Below are 14686 nucleotides of genomic sequence, written 5' to 3' on the forward strand. Positions count from 1 at the left end.
ATCTTTCATAATGTACAGCTGGTTTCCATGGAGCTCGGCCTCCAGTGTCTGCCTAGAGCCTGCACAATAAGTACATTCCAGGAGAGGGGTTAACCGCCAGCTTTTTAGTCAGCTCTCCCCAGCACATTGATGTCTATACAGCAGATAACTGCTCATCCCCTACCTCTCAGATCCTGACAAGCTGCTGTTATAAATCTTTCAAAATCACTGACCCCAGCATTGGCTGCCACCAGAGAAGGTCTCCTAATCGCAGCTCTCACTGAGCCACCTGCGTGTTCAGCTGCCCTGTTATCTGTGTAATCGCAGTGATTGCAGTGTACAGAGCCAATCACTGATGGCTGCATGTGTTATAGCAGAGGTTGTGCTGGGCTTTATACTCCTACTAAGGGGCAGACAGATGGCTGTAATTCTTGTGCGAGGATCGTATTGGAATCCTCGGGCTGACCGTCGGCTCTCCTGACATGAGTGTTAGTCTTCCAGGGAGAGCACTGACTGACATGTCCTCCCAGCCAATCACCAAAAACAGTACCAGAGCTTCTGAACAGCTGACTTCCGGGACCTCCCAAATTGCCTTTCTATGGATGTCAGGCACAGGCAGCCAGATTGCATACATGACATCAAATTTGGTTCTGGGAGCTTTATATTGGGAACAACCCATGTTAGCTGTATTCTTCACTTCCTTAAAGGGGTTGTCAGGTCCAAACCAGTAGTTCCGCAGTCACTTTGTGTGACTGCATATATATGATCCCCCAGCGCACGCACAGTATGTTGCGGGGAGTCGCCAGTTTCTGACCCACCTAGTGGGTGTGACCTAGGTCTATACACTTGCATTGAGCGAGGCCACGCCCCATCTAATGATGTGGCTGTCCAGTGTGTGTGGTCAACTAGAGGGTGCGGCCTTGCTCCATGCAAGTGCATGGAAGAGAGTCTGCCCCCACTGGCTGGGAGTATATACAACTCATACGTACCCTCCTGTCCTGACTCAGAAACCGGCAGGTCCCAGCAGTGCATAGTGCCTGCGCTGGTGGGAGTGACTGCAGACTTATAGATTTGGACCGGACAATCCCTTTAAAGAACCGAGGACATGTTACAGTACGAAAGGGCTTAATCTTTCTAATTTATCTGCCATTTGGCTATATTCCATGATCTCAGGAGGAGTGTATGTTAATGTCTATATCCAGTCTAGAGATATATAAGTTAAAATAAATGTCGCCAAAAGTGGATTACCCCTTAATACTTAAATTCATGTATTTGGGGCTAAAAATCATTTTTTCTATTAGGTTTGATTAAAAACTGTGCATCTTGTTTGCAGACTCTTTGTTTCTGTGCATATTCAGCTTTGATGTGGTCTATGGTCATAAATCGGTTGAGAAGAGCTCAGAAAAGCCAGATAAAGGAGAGTTCCTGCACAGATGCTCAGATGGCCCATTCTGAAGCCAGTAATAGACAGTACACCGAGGCTAGAGTAGGCAAATGGTGCAACATTTTTTATGAAACCCACCAGCAAACATTATTTTTGGCCCCAAATACATGACTTTAAGTAAAAAAAAAAAAAGCCCTTTAAACAACAGTCGGTACTCCAGCTTTTCATGGCTCCATTAGAATAACCTCTTGATGTGTTTCCAGCTGAACGCAATGGCAAACAGAGCAGCAGGAAAAGGCTACGAGAATGAAGATAACTACTCGGACATCAAGTTTCAGTTTATTGGCATCGAGAACATCCATGTGATGAGGAACAGCTTACAGAAGATGTTGGAAGGTAAATATTCTTCACGGTATTTTCACACGTCGCAGTTTTTCCGAACACTTTTGAAGCAAAAAACTCAGCATCGTTTCATTGTCCCAGCACAGTGAATGAGAGATCTGAAATCTCGTGCCCTTTTCTTAAAATATGGGGCTGACGTTGGTTTATTACTGGTCTGTAATATTTTGTAATCGAGGCACTGATGACTCTCGAGCTTTGTAAGGCAGAGCTCAAAGTAACATAAGAAAATAAATCTAAAACTCTCTCTACATCGCCTAATGCAGAAGACGCATATACTAAAAAAAAGGGAAGAAATCGCTTCTACACTGAGAAAACTGTTCAATCTTGTGTAAATCAGCAAAATAAATCATCACACTTAGGGGTCATTCACATCAGCGTATAAAATCAGCCAGGGCAACGTGAGAAAAAAAATCACATTTCACTCACACCAATTCAATGAGGCAGAGTTCATCTGTCATGGACTTGGGGTGAGGAAATAATCGCAGCATGCTGTGTATGGCCGTGTAAAACAGCCAAAACTCGCCGATGGGTGCAAGAAAAAAAAAGCACGACACACATCTCATAGGAAACCCGACATTTCATCAGCTGAGTACACTAAATTTACAGCGTGAACCGTCACAATAAATAGAAAGATGTCAGTGAGATATATATAGTGCAGTGCAGGTGTAGATTATTCTACATGTTGTGAGACAGTGACCAGCGTTATTGTGAATGGCCGGTATGTGTCGCAGAGGCGGAGGTCCTCTGCGCTGTAAGCCTGGAATGTTTTCTCTGGGACCTGTAGTTCCCCGTGCCTTGTTTAGTTTAGTTTATGGGGGCTTGGCTTGCAGGTTACCCAGAGAGTTGGGCGGGTCTGGTTAACCACCTACATCCCATCATTGGGTATGCCTCTTGGGATATAATGAGACTGTGGTTTGGTCACATGGTCTCTGTGTTAGAAGGTCCTTGAATAGGACAGGTTTTCCTGGAAGCACGTGGAGGACGACATGTGCCTGCAAAGTCCGTGATGGCTATCTGAGTTGGGGAAAATCACTGTCCTTCTGTGGGTCTGGAACTGACAGGTTTCAGCTTATCGAGCAAGACATAGTACAGGTCAGTGGTCCCAGTAAGGCATTTTCCCTGGAAGTCAGGTCAGCGTGTGGAGCGGAGCTCCTGGAAGGTAACCCTGGACCAGGGGGTTGTAGGAAAGGCAGACAGGTGTATCTGCTATCGGAACAGACTGGTGGTCATAACATGTTTCTTGGATGTAAATAAGTGGACTGTACTTTATGCGGTTTATGCTGTGTCTAAATAAACCGGGTGAACTGTTTAAGTGAAAAAACGTTCCTGTGTGCCTTAATCCAGTTGCAAAGTGAGTGCTCCCCAACACATTCAGTGAGTGCTATCGCACAATGTATTTAGCTAATACATATAAATGAAAAACATGGCGTGGGGTTCCCCTTATTTTTACAAACCAGCTGAGAGAAAGCAGACAGCTGGAGACTGGTGTTATTATTCTGGGAAGGGACCAATATACACGGATCTTCTCAGACTATTAATATCATCCTGCAGTTGTCTGCATAGCCTTTACTGGTTATTAAAAAGGGGGTCCCCTCTATTTAAGCAGATGGCTGGGGGCACATATTAAAAGTCTTGGAAGAGCCATGGAAATTGACCCTTCCCAAACTAATAACACTAGCCCTCAGCCACCCCCAAAATGGGGCATCCATTAGATGTACCAATTCTGGCATTTAGCCTCAGCTCTTCCCGATTGTCCTGGTGCATTGGCAATCGAGGTAATGGTTTTGGGGTTCATGTCAGCTTTGCAATGTCTGCTGACATCAAGCCCAGGGGTTAGTAAAGGAGAGGTGTCTATCAGACACACCCATTACTAACCTCATAAGTTGAAGGAAAAAAAGCACACACAAAGTCTTTTATTTTTAACCCCTTCCTGACCTGTGACGCCACGTAGGCGTCATGAAAGTCGGTGCCAATCCGACCTGTGATGCCTATGTGGTGTCATGGAGGGATCGCGTTCCTGCAGGTCGGGTGAAAGGGTTAACTCAAATTTCACCTGACCTACAGGAACAGGGGGAGTGGTACTTCAGCCCAGGGGGGTGGCTACGATCGCTCTGATTGGCTGTTGAAAGTGAAACAGCCATTAAGAGCAATTTGTAATATTTCACCAATGAAACTTGGTGAAATATTACAATCCAGCCATGGCCGATGCTGCAATATCATCAGCCACAGCTGGAGACCGCGATCTGCCCACTCCAGTGACTGACAGCGGCGATCCTCCCCTCCATTATGTCCCCCGCCATAATCCTCTCCCCTCCTCTCCCCTCCGTCCTGTCCGGCGCCCTTCCCCCGCTGTCAGATCCCACCCCCCATACCTCCGGAGTCCCGGGGTCCCTCCCGGTGTCCGTCCGGCTTCTAGGATGGGCGCCGCCATCTTCCAAAATGGCGGGCGCATGTGCAGTGCGCCCGCCAAATCTGCCGGTCGGCAGATTCGTTCATTCATTTTGATCACTGTGATAGATCCTGTCACAGTGATCAAAATAAAAAAATAATAAATAAACCCCCCCCTTTATCACCCCAAAAGTAGGGAACAAAACAAAATAAAGAAAATATATTTATTTTTATTTTCCCACTAGGGTTAGGGTTAGAATTAGGGTTAGGGTTGCAATTAGGGTTAGGGTTAGAAATAGGGTTAGGGTTAGAATTAGGGTTGGAATTAGGGTTAGGGTTGGAATTAGGGTTAGGGTTAGACACGGTGCGGATTTGGCTGTGGATCCGCAGCAGATTGGCCGCTGCGGATTCGTAGCAGTTTTCCATCACGCTTACAGTACCACGTAAACCTATGGAAAACCAAATCTGCTGTGCCCATGGTGCGGAAAATACCACTCGGTATTTTCCGCAGCATGTCAATTCTTTGTGTAGATTCCACAGCATTTTACACCTGTTCCTATATAGGAATTCAAAGGTGAAATCTGCAGAAAAAAACATTGGAAATCCGCGGTAAATACGCAGGTAAAACGCAGTGCGTTTTACCTACAGATTTTTCAAAAACGGTGCGGAAAAATCCGCACACAAATCCGCAACGTGGGCACATAGCCTTAGGCTCAGTGTTGGAATTAGAGTTAGGCTTGGAATTAGGGTTAGGGTTGGAACTAGGGTTAAGATTAGGGTTAGGGGTGTGTTGGGGTTAGGGTTGTGGTTAGGGTTGGGATTAGGGGTGTGTTGGGGTTAGGGTTGTGGTTAGGGTTGAGATTAGGGTTAGGGGTATGTTGGGGTTAGGGTTGTGATTAGGGTCATGGATAGAGTTGGGATTAGGGTTAGGGGTGTGTTGGGGTTAGTGTTGGAGTTAGAATTGAGGGGTTTCCACTGTTTAGACACATCAGGGGGTCTCCAAACTCGACATGGCGCCACCATTTATTCTAGCCAATCGTGCATTGAAAAAGTCAAATGGTGCTCCCTCCCTTCGAGCCCCGACGTGTGCCCAAACAGTGGTTTACCCCCACATATGGGGTACCAGCATACTCAGGAGAAACTGGACAACAACTTTTGGGGTCCAATTTCTCCTGTAACCCTTGTGAAAATAAAAAATTGCGGGCTTAAAAAATTATTTTTGAGGAAAGAAAAATTATTTTTTATTTTCATGGCTCTGCGTTATAAATTTCTGTGAAGCACTTGGGGGTTCAAAGTGCTCACCACACATCTAGATAAGTTCCTTGCGGGGGCCTAGTTTCCAAAATGGGGTCACTTGTAGGGGGTTTCTACTGTTTAGGCACATCAGGGGCTCTGCAAACGCAACGTGACGGCCGCAGACCATTCCATCAAAGTCTGCATTTCGAAATATCACTACTTCCCTTCCGAGCCCCGACGTGTGCCCAAACAGTGGTTTACCCCCACATATGGGGTATCAGCATACTCAGGACAAACTGGACAACAACTATTGAGGTCCAATTTCTCCTGTTATCCTTGTGAAAATAAAAAATTGCGGGCTAAAAAATGATTTTTGAGGAAAGAAAAATTATTTTTTTATTTTCACGGCTCTGCGTTATAAACTTCTGTGAAGCACTTGGGGGTTCAAAGTGCTCACGACACATCTAGATTAGTTCCTTGGGAGGTCTAGTTTCCAAAATGGGGTCACTTGTGGGGGAGCTCCAATGTTTAGGCACATCAGGGGCTCTCGAAACGCTATATGGTGTCCGCTAACGATTGGAGCAAATTTTCCACTCAAAAAGTCAAATGGGACTCCTTCCCTTCCGAGCCCTGCCTTGCGCCCAAACAGTGCTTTACCCCCACATATGAGGTATCGGTGTACTCAGGAGAAACTGCCCACCAAATTCATTTTTGGATCCATTTTATCCTGTTGCCCATGTGAAAATGAAAAAATTGAGGCTAAAAGAAAATTTTTGTGAAAAAAAAAAAAAGTACTTTTTCATTTTTACGGATCAATTTGTGAAGCACCTGAGGGTTTAAAGTGCTCACTATGCATCTAGATAAGTTCCTTGGGGGGTCTAGTTTCCAAAATGGGGTCACTTGTGGGGGAGCTCCAATGTTTAGGGACATCAGGGGCTCTCCAAACGCGACATGGTGTCTGCTAATGATTGGAGCTAATTTTCCATTCAAAAAGTCAAATGGCGCTCCTTCCCTTCCGAGCCCTGTCATGCGCCCAAACAGTGGTTTACCCCACATATGGGGTATCGGCGTACTCCGGACAAATTGTACAATAACTTTTGGGGTCCAGTTTCTCTTTTTACCCTTGGGAAAATAAAAAAAATTGTTGCTAAAAGATCATTTTTGTGACTAAAAAGTTAAATGTTCATTTTTTCCTTCCATGTTGCTTCTGCTGCTGTGAAGCACCTGAAGGGTTAACAAACTTCATGAATGTGGTTTTGAGCACCTTGAGGGGTGCAGTTTTTAGAATGGTGTCACTTTTGGGTATTTTCAGCCATACAGACCCCTCAAACTGACTTCAAATGTGAGATGGTCCCTAAAAAATATGGTTTTGTAAATTTTGTTGTAAAAATGAGAAATCACTGGTCAAATTTTAACCCTTATAAATTCCTAGCAAAAAAAATTTGTTTCCAAAATTGTGCTGATGTAAAGTAGACATGTGGGAAATGTAATTTATTAGCTATATTGTGTCTCATAACTCTCTGGTTTAACAGAATAAAAATTCAAAATTTGAAATTTTCTAAATTTTCACCAAATTTCTGATTTTTTACAAATAAACACAAAAATTATCGACCTAAATTTACCACTAACATGAAGCCCAATATGTCACGAAAAAACAATCTCAGAATCACTGGGATCCGTTGAAGCGTTCCTGAGTTATTACCTCATAATTACCTCATTATTACCTCATCGGACAAGCACTCCCGGACACTTCCATTTAATACCATAAAAAAGTAATCCAAAGAGTCCGTTGTAATCCATAATATGGACGTCCCACAAAGATTCCCCAACACTGCTACATCCAGAGGCTGTGATGAGCGGTGAAATCAGTAACGATACTGCTCACCACGGCCACCGGGACACACTGAGGGTAGCACGAGAACTGCTCACCACGGCCATCGGGACACACTGAGGGTAGCATTACTGCTCACCACGGCCACCGGGACACACTGAGGGTAGCATTACTGCTCACCACGGCCACCGGGACACACTGAGGGTAGCTGTCATGATCTCTGCAGGCAGAGATCATAGCAAGCCTATAGAGGGACAAGCTCTCGGAAGATGGAACTATACTGACCATGAACTAAGCCTGCCGCGCAACTAGAAATAGCCAGGTAGCATTTCCTATTTATCGCTAGATGCCCAGCTCTGGCCTAAGACCTAAATAGCTAGCAGAGGGAAATATAAGACCTGGCTCACCTCTAGAGAAATATTCCAAAGAAGACAGTAGCCCCCCACATATAATGACGGTGAGTTCAGATGAAACAACAAACGCAGCAGGAAAATAGTCTTAGCAAATTTGAGGTCCGCTTACTAGATAGCAGAAGACAGATAGTATACTTTCATGGTCAGCAGAAAAACACTAACAAAACACCATCCAGAGATTACCTTAAACTCTGGCATTAACTCATAACGCCAGAGTAGCAATCCCTGATCAACGAGAGCTTTCCAGACACAGTAACAAAACTTCAGCTGTGAACTGGAACAAATAGGCAAAACAAAACATGGACAAAAGTCCAACTTATCTAGAAGTTGTCTAGAAGCAGGAACAAGCACTGAGAGGCATCAGATAACATTGTTGACCGGCAAGAAACCACCAGAGAAATGAGCTTAAATAGCGACACCCACTACTGATGGAACCAGGTGAAACAGGAAAGAGGATGACAAGTCCAATTCCACAAGCGGCCACCGGGGGAGCCCAGAATCCAAATTCACAACAGTACCCCCCCCTCAAGGAGGGGGCACCGAACCCTCACCAGATCCACCAGGGCGACCAGGATGAGCCCTATGGAAGGCACGAACAAGATCAGAAGCATGAACATCAGATGCATTGACCCAAGAATTATCCTCCTGGCCGTAACCCTTCCAGTTGACCAGATACTGGAGTTTCCGTCTGGAAACACGAGAGTCCAAAATTTTCTCCACAACGTACTCCAACTCACCCTCAACCAACACCGGAGCAGGAGGCTCAACTGAAGGTACAACAGGTACCTCATACCTGCGCAATAACGACCGATGAAAAACGTTATGAATGGAAAAGGACGCAGGGAGGTCCAAACGGAAAGAAACAGGATTAAGAATCTCCAATATTCTATAAGGGCCGATGAACCGAGGTTTAAACTTAGGAGAAGAGACCCTCATAGGGACAAAACGAGAAGACAACCACACCAAATCTCCAACACAAAGCCGAGAACCAACACGACGATGACGGTTGGCAAAACGCTGAGTCTTCTCCTGGGACAACTTCAAATTGTCCATAACCTGCCCCCAGATGTGATGCAATCTCTCCACCACCGCATCCACTCCAGGACAATCCGAGGATTCCACCTGACCGGAGGAAAATCGAGGGTGAAACCCCGAATTACAGAAAAACGGGGACACCAAGGTGGAAGAACTGGCCCGATTATTGAGGGCGAACTCCGCCAATGGCAAAAAAGCAACCCAATCATCCTGGTCAGCAGAGACAAAACACCTCAGATATGTCTCAAGGGTCTGATTAGTCCGCTCGGTCTGGCCATTAGTCTGAGGGTGAAAAGCAGATGAAAAAGACAAATCTATGCCCATCCTAGCACAGAATGCCCGCCAAAATCTAGACACAAATTGGGTACCTCTGTCAGAAACAATATTCTCAGGAATACCGTGCAATCGAACAACATTCTGAAAAAACAGAGGAACCAACTCAGAAGAAGAAGGCAACTTGGGCAGAGGAACCAAATGGACCATTTTAGAGAAACGGTCACAGACCACCCAGATGACAGACATCTTCTGGGAAACAGGCAGATCTGAAATAAAATCCATCGAGATGTGTGTCCAAGGCCTCTTAGGAATAGGCAAGGGCAACAGCAGTCCGCTAGCCCGAGAACTACAAGACTTGGCCCGAGCACAAACGTCACATGACTGCACAAAGACTCGCACATCTCGTGACAGGGAAGGCCACCAGAAGGATCTTGCCACCAAATCCCTGGTACCAAAAATTCCGGGATGACCTGCCAATGCAGAAGAATGTACCTCAGAGATGACTCTGCTGGTCCAATCATCCGGAACAAACAGTCTATCAGGCGGACAACGATCCGGTCTATCCGCCTGAAATTCTTGCAAGGACCGCCGCAGATCAGGAGAAACGGCCGACAAAATTACTCCCTCCCTAAGGATACCTGTGGGTTCAGAATTACCAGGAGAGTCCGGGTCAAAACTCCTAGAAAGGGCATCTGCCTTAACATTCTTAGAACCCGGTAGGTATGACACCACAAAATTAAAGCGAGAAAAAAATAAAGACCAGCGCGCCTGTCTAGGATTCAGGCGTCTGGCAGTCTCAAGATAAATCAAATTTTTGTGGTCAGTCAATACCACCACCTGATGCCTAGCCCCCTCGAGCCAATGGCGCCACTCCTCAAAAGCCCACTTCATGGCCAAAAGCTCCCGATTCCCAACATCATAATTCCGCTCTGCGGGCGAAAATTTGCGAGAAAAGAAGGCACAAGGCCTAATGACGGAGCAGTCGGAACCTTTCTGCGACAACACTGCCCCAGCTCCGATCTCCGAAGCGTCAACCTCAACCTGAAAAGGCAGATTCACATCAGGCTGACGCAACACAGGGGCAGAGGCAAAACGGCGCTTAAGCTCCTGAAAGGCCTCTACAGCATGAGGGGACCAATTAGCAACATCAGCGCCTTGTCTGGTCAAATCAGTCAGTGGTTTAACGACATCCGAAAAACCAGCAATAAATCGGCGGTAAAAGTTGGCAAAGCCCAAAAATCTCTGAAGACCCTTAAGAGAGGAGGGCTGAGTCCAGTCACAAATAGCTTGCACCTTGACGGGATCCATCTCAATGGAAGAGGGAGAAAAAATATACCCCAAAAAGGAAATTTTCTGGACCCCAAAAACGCACTTAGACCCCTTCACACATAAAGAATTAGACCGCAGAACCTGAAAAACTCTCCTGACCTGCTGGACATGAGAGTCCCAGTCATCAGAAAAAATCAGAATATCATCCAGATATATTATCATAAATTTATCCAGAAAATCGCGGAAAATATCATGCATAAACGACTGGAAAACTGAAGGGGCATTAGAAAGACCAAAAGGCATGACCAAATACTCAAAGTGGCCCTCGGGCGTATTAAATGCGGTCTTCCACTCATCCCCCTGCCTGATCCGCACCAAATTATACGCCCCACGAAGATCAATTTTAGAGAACCACTTAGCACCCTCTATACGAGCAAACAAATCAGTAAGCAATGGCAATGGGTATTGATACTTAACAGTGATCTTATTCAGAAGCCGATAATCAATACATGGTCTCAAAGAGCCGTCTTTTTTTGAGACAAAGAAAAACCCAGCTCCCAAGGGAGAAGAAGATGGACGAATATGTCCCTTTTCCAAAGACTCCTTTATATATTCCCGCATAGCAGCATGTTCCGGCACAGACAAATTAAACAAACGACCCTTTGGATATTTACAACCCGGTATCAAATCTATGGCACAATCGCACTCACGGTGCGGAGGCAACGACCCAAGCTTGGGTTCGTCAAAGACGTCTTGATAATCAGAGAGGAACTCAGGGACTTCAGAGGGAATGGACGACGAAATAGAAACCAAAGGTACGTCCCCATGAATACCCTTACATCCCCAGCTCAACACAGACATTGCTCTCCAGTCCAAGACTGGGTTGTGAGACTGCAACCATGGCAATCCCAGTACCAAATCGTCATGTAAATTATACAGCACCAGGAAACGAATAATCTCCTGGTGATCCGGATCGATACGCATGGTTACTTGTGTCCAGTATTGTGGTTTATTATTAGCCAATGGGGTGGAGTCAATCCCCTTCAGAGGAATAAGAGTCTCCAAAGGCTCTAAATCAAAACCACAACGATTGGCAAAGGACCAATCCATAAGACTCAGAGCGGCGCCAGAGTCAACATAGGCGTCCGTGGCAATGGATGACAAAGAACAAATCAGGGTTACAGACAAAATAAACTTAGACTGAATGGTGCCAATGGAAACAAACTTATCAAGCTTCTTTGTACGCCTAGAGCATGCTGATATAACATGAGTAGAATCCCCACAATAGAAACACAATCCATTCTTCCGTCTAAAATTCTGTCGCTCGCTCCTGGACAGAATTCTATCACACTGCATACTTTCTGGCGTCTTTTCCATAGACACCGCCAGATGGTGCACCGGTTTGCGCTCCCGCAGGCGCCTATCAATCTGAATAGCCATTGTCATGGACTCATTCAGACCTGCAGGCAAAGGGAACCCCACCATAACATCCTTAACGGCATCAGAGAGACCTTCTCTGAAAGTTGCCGCCAAGGCGTACTCATTCCACTGAGTAAGCACAGACCATTTACGGAATTTTGGGCAGAAAACTTCAGCTTCGTCTTGCCCCTGAGATAGTGCCATCAAAGTTTTTTCTGCCTGAAGTTCCAAATGAGGTTCCTCATAAAGCAAGCCCAAGGCCAGAAAAAACGCATCCACATCGCGTAACGCAGGATCCCCTGCTGGCAATGAGAAGGCCCAATCTTGAGGGTCACCCCTGAGCAAGGAAATCACAATCCTAACCTGCTGAGCAGGGTCTCCAGCTGAACGAGACTTCAGGGACAAATAAAGCTTACAATTATTTCGGAAATTCTGGAAGCTAGCTCTATTCCCTGTGAAGAACTCCGGCAAAGGAATTCTCGGCTCAGATACCGGAGCATGTACCACAAAATCTTGTAAATTTTGTACTTTCGTGATGAGATTATTCAAACCCGCAGTTACACTCTGGAGATCCATTATTGTCAGGTGCACACAGAGCATACAGAGATTAGGAGGAGAGAGAGAAAAAAAAACTGCAGCAAAGCAGACTGGAGGGAAAAAAAAAAAAAAATTCCAGCAGACTTCTTATAACTCTCCTTTCTCAACCTGGGTCTTTAACACTTTATTGGCCGGTCAAACTGTCATGATCTCTGCAGGCAGAGATCATAGCAAGCCTATAGAGGGACAAGCTCTCGGAAGATGGAACTATACTGACCATGAACTAAGCCTGCCGCGCAACTAGAAATAGCCAGGTAGCATTTCCTATTTATCGCTAGATGCCCAGCTCTGGCCTAAGACCTAAATAGCTAGCAGAGGGAAATATAAGACCTGGCTCACCTCTAGAGAAATATTCCAAAGAAGACAGTAGCCCCCCACATATAATGACGGTGAGTTCAGATGAAACAACAAACGCAGCAGGAAAATAGTCTTAGCAAATTTGAGGTCCGCTTACTAGATAGCAGAAGACAGATAGTATACTTTCATGGTCAGCAGAAAAACACTAACAAAACACCATCCAGAGATTACCTTAAACTCTGGCATTAACTCATAACGCCAGAGTAGCAATCCCTGATCAACGAGAGCTTTCCAGACACAGTAACAAAACTTCAGCTGTGAACTGGAACAAATAGGCAAAACAAAACATGGACAAAAGTCCAACTTATCTAGAAGTTGTCTAGAAGCAGGAACAAGCACTGAGAGGCATCAGATAACATTGTTGACCGGCAAGAAACCACCAGAGAAATGAGCTTAAATAGCGACACCCACTACTGATGGAACCAGGTGAAACAGGAAAGAGGATGACAAGTCCAATTCCACAAGCGGCCACCGGGGGAGCCCAGAATCCAAATTCACAACAGGTAGCATTACTGCTCACCACGGCCATCGGGACACACTGAGGGTAGCATTACTGCTCACCACGGCCACCGGGACACACTGAGGGTAGCATTACTGCTCACCACGGCCATCGGGACACACTGAGGGTAGCATTACTGCTCACCACGGCCACCGGGACACACTGAGGGTAACATTACTGCTCACCACGGCCACCGGGACACACTGATGGTAGCATTACTGCTCACCACGGCCACCGGGACACACTGAGGGTAGCATTACTGCTCACCACGGCCATCGGGACACACTGAGGGTAGCATTACTGCTCACCACGGCCACCGGGACACACTGAGGGTAGCATTACTGCTCACCACGGCCATCGGGACACACTGAGGGTAGCATTACTGCTCACCACGGCCATCGGGACACACTGAGGGTAGCATTACTGCTCACCACGGCCATCGGGACACACTGAGGGTAGCATTACTGCTCACCACGGCCATCGGGACACACTGAGGGTAGCATTACTGCTCACCACGGCCACCGGGACACACTGAGGGTAGCATTAGAACTGCTGGCTGTGACTTGCGGTAACCTTAATGACACAACCGCTCTTCACTGCCGCTGGTTCTCACGCTACTGTCAGTGTGTTTCGGGATGTGTTGCTGCGTGCAGGGGCTCTTCTGGCGGTTAACATGACCTTCCATGGTGATTGCATCAGGCACAGCTCCTGTGCCCGCTGTACTGGTACATTCATTTACAGGAACAGTTTGAAAAATATTGTTACATCCTATGCCAGGATGGCTTTAAAAAGGGGTGGTCACAAGTTGATAAATGGGTAAAATTACATGTGTTTGTAAAAAAAGCAGCTTTGTAATTAACCCTTGCAAAGATTGCAGCCTGGGAAAAAAAACATTTTGGACCAGCGTTGCAAGCTTGCTGCTGATCTGAACAGTCAGTCTTCAGGAGTGCACCGTCCAAGCAAAGCACAAAGTCCGGGAGCGGTGCACTCTGAATATACCACATGAGAGAAACCCTTTGAGGAACACTAACATCTATGATACAGCTAAGAGTCTACAGCTTCCTGAAGATTCTTCAGCATAAGTAAGTGCAGATTGTGGGCCTCTGTAAACTCAAAGGCTAAAAACTGCATGAAATGTGTATATTTCTCATTACTTTCTTTCTGTTCCTTATAAAACACTGTGCAAACATTGGGCCTCATAGAGCGCAGTGATGACTATCTACATTCCCTATGTCTTGTGGAGTGTGGGAAGAAATCACTCAATCAGGAAGGGTGTGAGAAGACACCACAAGCTCCAGGCAGATGTTGTCCTTGGTGGGATTGGAATCCAGTATGCCCCACACTGCAGAACAATAGTGCTAACCACTGAGCCATCATGTTGCCCAGGTGTTTCTTACAAGACAGCACCCAAGGGTGTTGTCTCAAGACTTTTCCAATATATGGTAATTTTAGCTAACTGAAATATGGGAGAAATTGTAGAAATATGAACATAAATTGGAGCAGGGTCATAGGAGGCAGGGTTGCTGCTGCAGGAAGCTGGCAGCGGCGGCAGGATTGGGGTGGTGGTGCGTGCCCTGGGCTGGGAGGAGGGGGTGCTTGGC

At 46.1% G+C, this 14686-nt stretch overlaps 1 protein-coding gene across 1 annotated transcript in view; it reads left to right on the top strand.

Annotated features, from left to right (window-relative positions):
* Nucleotides 1-14686, top strand: part of MTMR7 (myotubularin related protein 7) — an 80671-nt gene that overhangs the window by 47430 nt on the left and 18555 nt on the right. The window contains exon 7 of the mRNA XM_077279685.1: nucleotides 1627-1759. Within this exon, the coding sequence (XP_077135800.1) occupies nucleotides 1627-1759 (133 nt within the window). The remainder of the gene's footprint in view (nucleotides 1-1626; nucleotides 1760-14686) is intronic.

Source organism: Ranitomeya variabilis, chromosome 1, assembly GCF_051348905.1.
Source record: "Ranitomeya variabilis isolate aRanVar5 chromosome 1, aRanVar5.hap1, whole genome shotgun sequence".
In the NCBI taxonomy this organism is placed as follows: Eukaryota; Metazoa; Chordata; class Amphibia; order Anura; family Dendrobatidae; genus Ranitomeya; species Ranitomeya variabilis.